The sequence below is a fragment of the Pecten maximus genome, chromosome 5 (assembly GCF_902652985.1).
Source record: "Pecten maximus chromosome 5, xPecMax1.1, whole genome shotgun sequence".
NCBI classification, from domain to species: Eukaryota; Metazoa; Mollusca; class Bivalvia; order Pectinida; family Pectinidae; genus Pecten; species Pecten maximus.
In genome coordinates, this window is record NC_047019.1 from 28,257,406 (window position 1) to 28,271,646 (window position 14,241).

The 14,241-nt window shown below is 36.1% G+C and overlaps 1 protein-coding gene across 1 annotated transcript in view; it reads left to right on the forward strand.

Moving 5' to 3' along the window:
* Positions 1 to 14,241, forward strand: part of LOC117327728 (inositol polyphosphate 5-phosphatase OCRL-like) — an 86,752-nt gene that overhangs the window by 20,450 nt on the left and 52,061 nt on the right. The window contains exons 15-23 of the mRNA XM_033884856.1: positions 4,824 to 4,959; positions 5,285 to 5,395; positions 6,284 to 6,352; positions 6,589 to 6,685; positions 9,293 to 9,417; positions 10,169 to 10,279; positions 10,990 to 11,106; positions 11,239 to 11,323; positions 11,450 to 11,577. Coding sequence (XP_033740747.1) covers positions 4,824 to 4,959; positions 5,285 to 5,395; positions 6,284 to 6,352; positions 6,589 to 6,685; positions 9,293 to 9,417; positions 10,169 to 10,279; positions 10,990 to 11,106; positions 11,239 to 11,323; positions 11,450 to 11,577 — 979 coding nt within the window. The remainder of the gene's footprint in view (positions 1 to 4,823; positions 4,960 to 5,284; positions 5,396 to 6,283; positions 6,353 to 6,588; positions 6,686 to 9,292; positions 9,418 to 10,168; positions 10,280 to 10,989; positions 11,107 to 11,238; positions 11,324 to 11,449; positions 11,578 to 14,241) is intronic.

The window sequence follows — 14,241 nt, forward strand, 5'->3', positions numbered from 1 at the left end:
CTGGTTAAGATTTTGTTGTCATGCCAGACTTCTGGTTAAGATTTTGTTGTCATGCCAGACTTCTGGTTAAGATTTTGTTGTCATGTCAGACTTCTGGTTCAGATTTTGTTGTCATGCCAGACTTCTGGTTAAGATTTTGTTGTCATGCCAGACTTCTGGTTAAGATTTTGTTGTCATGCCAGACTTCTGGTTAAGATTTTGTTGTCATGCCAGACTTCTGGTTAAGATTTTGTTGTCATGTCAGACTTCTGGTTCAGATTTTGTTGTCATGCCAGACTTCTGGTTAAGATTTTGTTGTCATGCCAGACTTCTGGTTAAGATTTTGTTGTCATGCCAGACTTCTGGTTAAGATTTTGTTGTCATGCCAGACTTCTGGTTAAGATTTTGTTGTCATGTCAGACTTCTGGTTAAGATTTTGTTGTCATGCCAGACTTCTGGTTAAGATTTTGTTGTCATGTCAGACTTCTGGTTAAGATTTCTTTGTCATGCCAGACTTCTGGTTAAAATTTTGTTGTCATGCCAGACTTCTGGTTAAGATTTCGTTGTCATGCCAGACTTCTGGGTAAGATTTCGTTGTCATGTCAGACTTCTGGTTAAGATTTCTTTGTCATGTCAGACTTCTGGTAAAGATTTTGTTGTCATGTCAGACTTCTGGTTAAGATTTCGTTGTCATGCCAGACTTCTGGTTAAGATTTTGTTGTCATGTCAGACTTCTGGTTCAGATTTTGTTGTCATGCCAGACTTCTGGTTAAGATTTCTTTGTCATGCCAGACTTCTGGTTAAGATTTTGTTGTCATGCCAGACTTCAGCTGGTTCAGATTTTGTTGTCATGCCAGACTTCTGGTTAAGATTTGTTGTCATGCCAGACTTCTGGTTCAGATTTTGTTGTCATGCCAGACTTCTGGTTAAGATTTGTTGTCATGTCAGACTTCTGGTTAAGGTTTTGTTGTCATGCCAGACTTCTGGTTGAGATAGTGTTGTCATGCCAGACTTCTGGTTAAGATTTCTTTGACATGCAAGATGTCTGGTTAAGATTTTGTTGTCATGCCAGACTTCTGGTTAAGATTTTGTTGTCCTGCCAGGCTTCTGGTTAAGATTTCTTTGTCATGCCAGACTTCTGGTTGAGATAGTGTTGTCATGCCAGACTTCTGGTTAAGATTTCTCTGTCCTGCCAGACTTCTGGTTAATATTTTGTTGTCATGCCAGCCTTCTGGTTAAGATTTCTTTGTCATGCCAGCCTTCTGGTTAAGATTTCTTTGTCATGCCAGACTTCTGGTTAAGATTTTGTTGTCATGCCAGACTTCTGGTTGAGATAGTGTTGTCATGCCAGATTTCTGGTTGAGATAGTGTTGTCATGCCAGACTTCTGGGTAAGATTTTGTTGTCATGCCAGACTTCTGGTTGAGATAGTGTTGTCATGCCAGACTTCTGGTTAAGATTTTGTTGTCATGCCAGACTTCTGGTTAAGATTTTGTTGTCATGCCAGACTTCTGGTTAAGATTTTGTTGTCATGCCAGACTTCTGGTTGAGATAGTGTTGTCATGTCAGACTACTGGTTAAGATTTCTTTGTCATGCCAGACTTCTGGTTGAGATAGTGTTGTCATGCCAGACTTCTGGTTAAGATTTCTTTGACATGCAAGATGTCTGGTTAAGATTTTGTTGTCATGCCAGACTTCTGGTTAAGATTTTGTTGTCCTGCCAGGCTTCTGGTTAAGATTTCTTTGTCATGCCAGACTTCTGGTTAAGATTTCTTTGTCATGCCAGCCTTCTGGTTGAGATAGTGTTGTCATGCCAGACTTCTGGTTAAGATTTCTCTGTCCTGCCAGACTTCTGGTTAATATTTTGTTGTCATGCCAGCCTTCTGGTTAAGATTTCTTTGTCATGCCAGCCTTCTGGTTAAGATTTCTTTGTCGTGCCAGACTTCTGGTTCAGATTTTGTTGTCATGCCAGACTTCTGGTTGAGATAGTGTTGTCATGCCAGATTTCTGGTTGAGATAGTGTTGTCATGCCAGACTTCTGGGTAAGATTTTGTTGTCATGCCAGACTTCTGGTTGAGATAGTGTTGTCATGCCAGACTTCTGGTTAAGATTTTGTTGTCATGCCAGACTTCTGGTTAAGATTTTGTTGTCATGCCAGACTTCTGGTTAAGATTTTGTTGTCATGCCAGACTTCTGGTTGAGATAGTGTTGTCATGTCAGACTACTGGTTAAGATTTCTTTGTCATGCCAGACTTCTGGTTAAGATTTTGTTGTCATGCCAGACTACTGGTTAAGATTTCTTTGTCATGCCAGACTTCTGGTTAAGATTTTGTTGTCATGCCAGACTACTGGTTAAGATTTCTTTGTCATGCCAGACTTCTGGTTAAGATTTCTTTGTCATGCCAGATTTCTGGTTGAGATAGTGTTGTCATGCCAGACTTCTGGGTAAGATTTTGTTGTCATGCCAGACTTCTGGTTAAGATTTCTTTGTCATGCCAGACTTCTGGTTAAGATTTTGTTGTCATGCCAGACTTCTGGTTAAGATTTTGTTGTCATGCCAGACTTCTGGTTGAAATAGTGTTGTCATGCCAGATTTCTGGTTGAGATTTTGTTGTCATGCCAGACTTCTGGTTAAGATTTTGTTGTCATGCCAGACTTCTGGTTAAGATTTTGTTGTCATGCCAGACTTCTGGTTAAGATTTTGTTGTCATGCCAGACTTCTGGTTAAGATTTTGTTGTCATGCCAGACTTCTGGTTGAGATAGTGTTGTCATGCCAGACTTCTGGGTAAGATTTTGTTGTCATGCCAGACTTCTGGTTAAGATTTTGTTGTCATGTCAGACTTCTGGTTAAGATTTCGTTGTCATGCCAGACTTCTGGTTAAGATTTTGTTGTCATGCCAGACTTCTGGTTAAGATTTTGTTGTCATGCCAGACTTCTGGTTGAGATAGTGTTGTCATGCCAGACTTCTGGGTAAGATTTTGTTGTCATGCCAGACTTCTGGTTAAGATTTTGTTGTCATGCCAGACTTCTGGTTAAGATTTCTTTGTCATGCCAGACTTCTGGTTGAGATAGTGTTGTCATGCCAGACTTCTGGTTAAGATTTTGTTGTCATGTCAGACTTCTGGTTAAGATTTCGTTGTCATGCCAGACTTCTGGTTAAGATTTTGTTGTCATGCCAGACTACTGGTTGAGATAGTGTTGTCATGCCAGACTTCTGGGTAAGATTTTGTTGTCATGCCAGACTTCTGGTTAAGATTTTGTTGTCATGCCAGACTTCTGGTTGAGATAGTGTTGTCATGCCAGACTTCTGGGTAAGATTTTGTTGTCATGCCAGACTTCTGGTTAAGATTTTGTTGTCATGCCAGACTTCTGGTTAAGATTTCTTTGTCATGCCAGACTTCTGGTTGAGATAGTGTTGTCATGCCAGACTTCTGGTTAAAATTTTGTTGTCATGTCAGACTTCTGGTTAAGATTTCGTTGTCATGCCAGACTTCTGGTTAAGATTTTGTTGTCATGCCAGACTACTGGTTAAGATTTCTTTGTCATGCCAGACTTCTGGTTAAGATTTTGTTGTCATGCCAGACTTCTGGTTAAGATTTCTTTGTCATGCCAGACTTCTGGTTAAGATATTGTTGTCATGTCAGACTTCTCGTTAAGATTTTGTTGTCATGCCAGACTTCTGGTTAAGATTTCTTTGTCATGCCAGACTACTGGTTAAGATTTTGTTGTCATGCCAGACTTCTGGTTCAGATTTTGTTGTCATGCCAGACTTCTGGTTTAGATTTTGTTGTCATGCCAGACTTCTGGTTAAGATTTCGTTGTCATGCCAGACTTCTGGTTAAGATTTCGTTGTCATGCCAGACTTCTGGTTGAGATATTGTTGTCATGCCAGACTTCTGGTTGAGATTTCGTTGTCATGCCAGACTTCTGGTTAAGATATTGTTGTCATGCCAGACTTCTGGTTAAGATATTGTTGTCATGTCGGACCTCTGGTTAAGATTTTGTTGTCATGTCGGACCTCTGGTTAAGATTTTGTTGTCATGTCAGACTTCTGGTTAAGATTTTGTTGTCATGCCAGACTTCTGGTTAAGATTTCTTTGTCATGCCAGACTACTGGTTAAGATTTTGTTGTCATGCCAGACTTCTGGTTAAGATTTTGTTGTCATGCCAGACTACTGGTTAAGATTTCGTTGTCATGCCAGACTTCTGGTTAAGATTTTGTTGTCATGCAAGATGTCTGGTTAAGATTTTGTTGTCATGCCAGACTTCTGGTTAAGATTTCGTTGTCATGCCAGACTTCTGGTTAAGATTTCGTTGTCATGCCAGACTTCTGGTTAAGATTTTGTTGTCATGCCAGACTTCTGGTTAAGATTTCTTTGTCATGCCAAAGTTCTGGTTAAGATGACTTCTGGTTAAGATTTTATTGTCCTGCCAGACTTCTGGTTAAGATTTTGTTGTCCTGCCAGATTTCTGGTTAAGATTTTGTTGTCATGCCAGACTTCTGGTTAAGATTTTGTTGTCCTGCCAGACTTCTGGTTAAGATTTTGTTGTCCTGCCAGACTTCTGAGTAAGATTTCTTTGTCATGCCAGACTTCTGAGTAATATATAGATAAAGATTCTATTGACCTGTTCTATTTTTTTACAGAAATAACTGTCAGAATCGGAATAGATTTTTGCTATATAATTATATAAAAGTAGTCTAAACTTAAAAAACTTTTACCTTTTTATCTTCAGATCAAAAGACAATTGAATATTTAATAATCTGAAGGTTGTAATTTGCTGTTTGTTGATGTATGTTGATTACTTTAATGCCTGGTTCCTGTATTGCATTTTTTGTGTCCAGTGAGAAATGTCGGGCTCCAGCTTGGTGTGATAGGGTCCTGTTTAAAGGACCCGACATCAGACTGAAGGCATATCGCTGTCACCAGGATTTAAAAGTCAGTGACCACAAACCCGTCTCCGCTCTCTTTGATGTTGATGTGAGTACTAATGTTAGAGGGATCTTATGTAGGTGTTGTTTTAAGGGACTGGGATGTTTTACAGTAAATAGATATACATGTATTGGTGAGGGGTGAGGGGCAACTTTGATTGGGTCCTCTGCTCGTTATCTTGTGTTTTTTCTTTGACATTTTTACAATGCCATGAAGTACTCAGCTGAAATGGATTCTTACTAACAGTGTATTTCAACAAAGTTTTAAATCATTTATAATTGTTATAAATATATTATAGATAGTGTACAAGTATATCTGATACAAATACTGACGTGAGGAATCAGACTTTGATGATAATTTCTTTTGTTTTCAGATTAAAGTCATTGATGATGAGAAATCCAAGAGGGTATATGAGGACATAATGAAGCAGTTAGATCGACTGGAGAATGAATACCTGCCCCAAGTGAAACTCAGCAAAACAGATGTGAGTTTTGTGAACTGATGCTATTCTCATTTGAAGGATGTATATTGAATGTCAGAAGGCAAGAGAGGAGAAATTAGACATGAATATATCGTAAAATTTGAAAAGTTATCCTACTTTGTAGGGTGAGAAAAAATCTAGGTCCCATCGTCCAGGACCAGTGTAGATTCGATCTGTGGGCAAGTAAACTTCTTGCCGATTGCCAACTGCAAAATTTATCATAATCTTGACCTTTTCCTCAGAGTCGTTTAAGATACGACTAATTCAGTTTAATTGGACCACAATGTTTGACATTTGGGAAAGTACTTTTGAACCCAAACTTTCCTGTGGGTCAGTGGTACTGATATCTGTTTTCCTGTCCTACTTTGTTGATGTTTACCAATTCCTTGTTTATTTAATCACCATTAAATATGCATGTCCAAGCAGTTTAACACATTAAACAAACAAATTAAGAAGCAGAACAACTGCTACAGCCAGGTTCCAATTGGTGTATTCTACTTCCTTCTATAGCTGGTGACTAGTAGAATACACCAATGGGAACCCGTACAAGATGCTCCTCTTCTTAATCTATTTGTTTACTATGTTTATTTATAAGGCTCTGTATCCACTAGGAATCCTCCTCGAGTCTGGTAGATGAATTAAATTACAAATATGAACTGAGCAGGACGTTGATTCTTGGAGAAATTCTCCAACTGGAGATTTTCCTATAAGTTTAACACATGATTTATATTGATAAATGATCAAACGATAAGTGATTTTCAGCTTGATTTGTGAATTTTAAAACATCACTTTTTCTGGTACATAGCGATTATAAAATCAATCACTAAATGATTTATATTCTATCACAATACCTTGATAATGATATTATGTAATTGAACTTGTACATTTCAGTTTATTTTCCAAGATTTGAAGTTTTTGGAAGCTCAAGTACAGAGTTTGATAGTGGAGAACACAGGACAGGTATGATTGTGTGTTACAATAAGATATTTCTGGGATGTGAACATACAAGGTAGTGCCATGTGATTAGGAGAGTTAGGTATAAATCTATTTATAAACTCATGATCGTAAAATGTCAATCTAAAATCAGAAATGGCTGATATTGGGATTTTTATTGAGCCTTCCAAGTTGATTTATTAATTTGTAACCTGAACTCTGCAGCGTAATATAAAATGTTAATAAACTGTTTGTTTTGGTAGGTACCTGTGACTTTTGAGTTCATAAAGAAGCTTGACGAAACAAGTCACTGTCGATCTTGGATGGAAGTCACTCCCTCACAATCTGTAGTAGTTCCAGGTAAAAACATTGTCTGTGAGGTGTTTGTTTTTATTGACAATGTGCTCTTGTTTGGTAATAAACACTACTGCCCAGCAAAGTCATTACAAATCTATTACAAACCCATTACAAACCCATTAAAAACACTGTTTCCATTGAAATTGGCCATTATTTCTCGTTTCCTTTTTTGGGACAAACCTGGAGTTAAGTAATGTAATGGGCATTATTTTTCTAAATTTCGATTACTTTCCTATTAATATTTTCTTTGTAATGGTTATTAACAAAATAATGGCCATTACTTCATGTTTTGTATTTTTTTTAATGGCCTTTATTCTGTTTGTAATGGCCATTAGAGTGGAGTCATCATAATGTTATGGCCATTACTAACTGTGGATTTTATGTACTCCCATAACATTTTCCATTTAATGCCCACAACAAATTATGATCACAATGCAATGGCCATTACTTATTGGTAACTTCATGTAATGCCCATTACATTTTCCATTTAATGGCCATAACAAATTAGGGTCACAATGTAATGGCCATTACTTATCGGTACCTTCATGTAATGCCCATTACATTTTCCATTTAAAGACCATAACAAATTATGGTCATAATGCAATAGCCATTACTGAATGGTGCCTTTATGTAATGCCATTACATTTTTTTATTCTGATGTGCAATTCCTCATAAGTAACATTTTTTTTCATGTAATGGCCATTACAATTGTTACAAATATCATCACATCATATTGTAATACATAATTATGACAATATTCAATATACTACCATGAATTGTTGGCCTTAACTTAATGTATTATTTCAGTATCTTATTTTTCATTATATTGTTATTGTTTAATTCCATGTCTATATTACAATTTTGTTGTTAGCTTTAAAGAAGAATAAGGAAACTGTACAGGCTTACTAAACCCCTTTACAATAAGAAAACTTCAAATTTCCCGCCAAATTTTCCCGCCAAATTTTTCCCGCCCAATAACTTAAAGCAGGAGAGTTCCAATACATGGCAGCCATGAGGCTTTTCTCACACAGATGAACAACATGTTATTTTACAAATGAAGGGAAGTATTTATCTTTAATACCTGGTTCATGATTAATACAAGACTACCAGGAAATGATTTATTCAACTCTGGAAATATGTCAACCTGTTTATAGGTAAGAATTAACTTAAAACCAATCACCATGCATGTGACCTAAATTTACATAGTGTACATTATATTCAAACAGCTTTGCCATTTCTTAAATTGTATTGCCTATTTATCTAAATTGTACAAACACACATCATATGTACATTGAGAATTAATGCAATAATGAACATAAATCACTCTTACATGTATCTGAAGAATATTAAAAGGATTTTGGGTCCACATGATTGTGTGCAATATCCATTTTTGAAGCAGTTATATAAATTTGAAACAAATTATGGATCAATTTGAATGCAATTTTTAATGGAAGGACTACAAGTACAAGGATATTGTCAAACATGCATAGTGATACAGTTCATGACGAACTTTGATGAAATTAAGTGGTAAAATGCATTTTTTTAAATTTTCTGAATGTGTCTCATGTAATGGTTACATGTAGGTCCATTAATTTTGTATACCTGTATATATATATAATGGCCATTACACTTTTGTTTGTAAAAACGTAATGGCCATTACAATTATGTTGATCTCTGAACAGTTTTTGAACTTTAAAAGTAATGGTCATTATATTTGTAAAGATTATGGCCATTAAAGTGTATTTTCTTGTAATGGGTCTATTAGTTTTGTACACCTTTAATGGCCATTACACCTTTTCTGACGAAATGTAATGGCCATTACAGAGTACACTTCAGAAAGTAATGACACCGTTAATGGGCATTACAAAAATGGTTTTGCTCCAAACCTAATGGCCATTACATTACACCAAAACGTTTAATGCCCATTACACCATAAGGTTTAATGCCCATTACATTGAAAACTAATAATTGATGGCCCTGTTACATTGTAATGGCAATTACTTAGTGAAAACTTTAATGGGTTTGTAATGAGTTTGGCCATTACTTTAGGGGCCATTAAAGGTGTACAAAAGTAATCCCAACATATGTAATGGCTTTTTGATGGGTTTGTAATGGGCAATTTGAAACCCATTAATATCTATAGAAGTTCAGCAAACAGGTCAACACATGCTGATATCTTGGAGTGTCCCTGGGGAAAAGTGTACACATTCAAATTTTCATGCCAAAGAAAATTTATATGATTGTGTCTGAGAAATATGTATGGTCCCCTCGGCTTTTTGCAGTAGACAGTCCCTTGTACATCTTGTAATTTGCAGAAATCAAAATTAGATCCAAGAATATCAATCTGTTGCAGTCTGTTTGTGTATCAAATACCCTAAACTTATATTTAGGAAAAATCAGTAACTTTAGTAAAATACTGTTCCAGGAAATTTTGCTTGTCATGAGTCTTTGATCAAATCTTCCAATATTTTGTATTTATATTATACAATAAGTCGTGTTAATATGGTATACTAAGAAAATTCTAAACAGTGGCAGAAACTAATTTCTACTTATGAAGACTTTTGAGAAATTAAGAACAGGAATGTTTGACTGACCATTATTTCTCTGAAGGTGAGGGCTGTGAGATCCAGTTAAAGGCATATGTAGATGAAAACTCGGTGGGGAAGCTGAGCAGTGGCGATGACAAGGTGGAGGACATCCTGGTTCTTCATCTTCATGGTGGCAAGGACTTCTTTATATCCTTTTTTGTCTGTACACAACGCTGTTCATATATTATTGAATGGGGACTATTCCATTTGTCTGTACACAACGCTGTTCATATATTATTGAATGGGGACTATTCCATTTGTCTGTAACGCTGTTCATATATTATTGAATGGGGACTATTCCATTTGTCTGTACACAACGCTGTTCATATATTATTGAATGGGGACTATTCCATTTGTCTGTAACGCTGTTCATATATTATTGAATGGGGACTATTCCATTTGTCTGTACACAACGCTGTTCATATATTATTGAATGGGGACTATTCCATTTGTCTGTTCTCTAGGGAGACAGAAATGTTTTGTTCTAATTTACATACTTTGGAAACACACAAGACTAATGCGGGTAATACTCTGATTGTTCGCCTAGGGAACAGAAAAAGAAAACATGTGATTTTGTTGTGTGTAGCAAGTCAAGATAGTTTTATCCTAACTTTGCACAGAAAAGCAGTAAATTTTGCTTTCTTTGTAAAGGAAAAATTCCTTTTATTTTGCTATGCATGATGAAAAGCTGAATGAAAAAGAGCAAAGGTATTTTTTTACAAATGTTCAGGAAAAGTTCTTGAGAATCTAAAGCTCTAATTATCGCTGGTGTGATATTTTGTGTAAGGACTAATGACTTTTTCTGCTTAAGCATGTTCATCTGACACAAGGTGTAACGTTCCAATATTGTACACCATAAGACTTGATAAACATATCACTTTGCCTTAACACTACCTACATCACTGTTGGAGGTAGCTACATTCCTAGTTCGTTTGGATCGTCTATACAGGCACTTATACAGATGCATGGCCCTATCAGGGAGGTCCCTGTCGCTCAACTTATTGAAATTGTAAGTGATTAGGGTAGAGAGAAAATCCATAATTATTTTAATGTTCACTTTTTGTACTCTCCTACTGTGACATTGAATCAAAGTACGGAGGTTAATTTGATTCTGTCCATCCATCTATTGAACTGGTGGGTCCACACTGAACATTTTCTATGTATTACTGGTTTGTCTTCAAATAATATACCATTCATATTAAGAATTTATTTTCAAAGACTTAGTAAAAATTTTAAGACAGATGCTATTACAATATTTAGACCTATTTTTGATGAAGACATCTTGGAATTAAGGAGAAGATTAAGGGAGATTGTCATGTAATGGTCAGTTTCCAATATTTTCAAGCTGCTTAAAGAAATGTAAGAGAAATGATCCTTACACATCAAATGGAATGAACTTTTACTATTATTCATGGATGTAAAATTTTCTTCATATGCCAAGACAAAATATGAATTATGGTGTATATTAAGCTTGATATGTCCATGGTATCGATGGCATTTGTCATTATGTTCTGAATGATAATTGAATCCACTAAATCTAGCTGAGAGTTTTAAAAAATTGGCCTGTGCTTTTAACTGTACATATTACTACACACAATGATGTTGTCAAAAAGGTATGAAGTATTGAAGAACACCAGAAAAACAAACCTGTTTGAGGGTATATCGGTGTACAGCTCAGTTTTAAGATGATTCGATTTAGCTGTTTTTATATGTTTCTAGGAACAGCCTGGAAGTTTAGAGAAGCGAGACCTCACAGCATCAGGGGGACGATTGTATGCCATTCCAAAAGAAATATGGAGACTAGTAGATCATATATGGAGAGTCGGTAAATTGGAGGTTGGTACATAAGTTGTATGTTTAAAAAAAAATCATAATTATTGTATGGTTCCATTATCCAAATGTATTTTGGCAATGTTTACAAGGATACATGTTAATTTGGTAAATCTGATGTGTGATTGGTTGTAACAGACTGGACTGTTTGAGAGATCAGGACTGCAGACCGAAGTATCCAAAATCCGAGATTGTCTTGACACAGGAGTACCGGACGCCATACGTATCCTTTTAGACCTAGGAAAAGTGCTTTAAATTTGATAACAACCATTTTAACTTGTATTGAGTAGCTGGTCTATAAAAAAATCCACTTTGTGTGTTTAATGTATGACCTTGACCTTGATAATAGCTGGGAGTATTCACTCTGTGGCGGCAACTTTATTACTGTTCCTCAAGTGTCTCCCGGAGTCGGTAATTCCCTGTAGTGTTTACCAGCGCTGTCTTGAGTGTTCACGCAACTACATGCTGTGTAAACAGGTAGGTTTTATACAGATGCCCACAATATACAGGTGTCTATACATTTAATAAACCAGTATGGAAAGGTGTTCATACTGGACAGGTCTCCACAGTAGACAGGTGTATACAGTGAACAGGTGTTTACGCTAAACAGATTTCTATAGTAAACATGTGTTCATACTAGACAAGTAAGTGTGGTAGACAGGCCCATGTGTCTACAATAAACAGGTGTCCATACTAGACAGGTATCGTTAATGAACAGACATTCTTACTACACAGATACAGTGAACATGTGTTCATACTAGACAGGTATTTATAATGAACAGACATTCATACTACACAGATACAGTAAACAGGTGTCCATACTAGACAGGTATCGTTAATGAACAGACATTCTTACTACACAGATACAGTGAACATGTGTTCGTATTAGACAGGTATTTATAATGAACAGACATTCATACTACAGATACAGTAAACAGGTGTCCATACTAGACAAGTATTTATAATGAACAGACATTCATACTTCAGATACAGTAAACAGGTGTCCATACTAGACAGGTATTTATAATGAACAGACATTCTTACTACACAGATACAGTGAACATGTGTTCATACTAGACAAGTAAGTGTGGCAGATATGCCCAGATGTCTACAATAAACAGGTGTTCATTCTAGACAGGTAATTATAATGAACAGACACTCATACTACACAGATATAGTATACATGTGTCCATACTAGACAAGTAAGCCTTGTAGACAGGCCCAGGTGTCTAAAGTAAACAGGTGTTCATTTCTGACAGGTAATTACAGTAAACAGATGTTTATTTTAGACAGGTTTCTATAGTAAATAGGTAATTATAAAAGACGGGAATCTGTAGGGAACAAACATTCATACCAGAGATGTACTGACTAGCCTCTGTCCAAATCTTTACCTATCGTAGATCCCTCATGATCAACGGTTTAAACCAATTCAACAAGTTTTGCAGAATTACCTTTAGGCAACTGTTCCTCATAGGCAGGAGTATGTTATATTAGATAATAGTTGTTTTTAATACAATCTCTGTATGGTAAAATACGCTAAGGGAGATAAGTCTTGAGGGAATAGGAAATATTTTGATCCGAGAAATAACTGAGATGTAGGAAAGATAACTCTTGTTTACACAGCATATCAAAGATTCAGCAAATGACTTGAGTGGTCACTTGTTTGTCTTTTGTCATTGTAAATTACCGGTAGGTGATAATGTAATATTAAGCTAATGACCTGTAGGTCGATCATCTTAATCCAAGGATTCTGTTCTGGATAATAGATATTCCCCTTCAGACTTTATGTGATGACAAATTAAAGTCTCTGTATATCTATAATATATTCCAAGGATGAACACAAGTTTTGTGTCACGTGAAATCCTTGGATCGAATGTGAAGATTTCTGTTGAAGATATTTTCCACATTGACTGCCTTTGTATTTAAGCTCCAATTACCATGATTAAATTTAGGATTTAAATGTATGCATATTTGGTAGGATACAATTACTATGGGAAGGATGCATTAATGATGGTCAGAAAAAGTATCCAGATACTTTTATGATTGGGGATACAAATTGTGATATGACGGTGGAAATTTTTCTTTAGTTACTGACAAAAACAGAAAATATGGCTGCACGCAGCTCGTTGATACCTTGATTTCTGTTTATCTCTCAGACAGACACACTAATCACCCTTCAGACAGACATGCCTTAATGGTGTGGGACTAATTCCAATCTCTCACTCCCAAACTACATTAAATTCCAATGAAAATGGGGTAATCTCGGCTACTAATTTCACTTACAAGTTTTCGGCCGTTAGTTGAAAAAGTACTTTATTTTTCAGTACATGTACATTGTATATACATTTTAAAGCTATTTTTCAAGCATTTAACAGGGTACATTGTCATTTTTGCAAAATTATTGAACACAAAATGAAACCTGATGTGTTTAAGTCATGTCCAGATCTCAGTTTTCAACCCATCTACTTAAAATTTCATTATATGACCTGTACTTCTGTCAGTAGCATTTGACATACCTCTTTGTGTGACTACTTCGCCATATTTATATACATTTGATGTTAGAATGTATGTCACATTGGCATGAGATGGGCATATCAAGGTATATTCAACGGATATACATCTATGTGCTATTCAATACACCCATCAGAGTCCAGACATACATTGGGGAAAGGGCATAATTATACTCCCAACTAAGTAAAGGAGGGAAGGGACTTGTATATATAACATGTCTGTGAGTTATGTGTGGGTGTGTAAGAGTCCTGCACTGTTCAAAGATTTCTCATGAACCCTTGGATAGATTTAGTTCATATTCACACCAGAACTTTACATCACACCGTTGAATTCTGCACATGATTAGGTTTTGTTGGGCATTGGTCCGGTTAAAGGTCAATGGTTGCAATTTACAACTTTCAAAAAGCATGTGAATAAGATATCCCATGATTCTTTGACAATTTATTATCCCCTAAATAAAAGAACAGAAGGGGATATTGTAATGCTACTGTCTATCATTCTGTCTGCATCACTATTTCCAGGACTTAAAAGTTTTGTGTTTAGCTCAGTTTCTCATAAAGTATCAATGTTATTTCAACCGAACCAGAAATCTAGTGCATTGTAGTATGGGCATCTCAACATACCCTACAG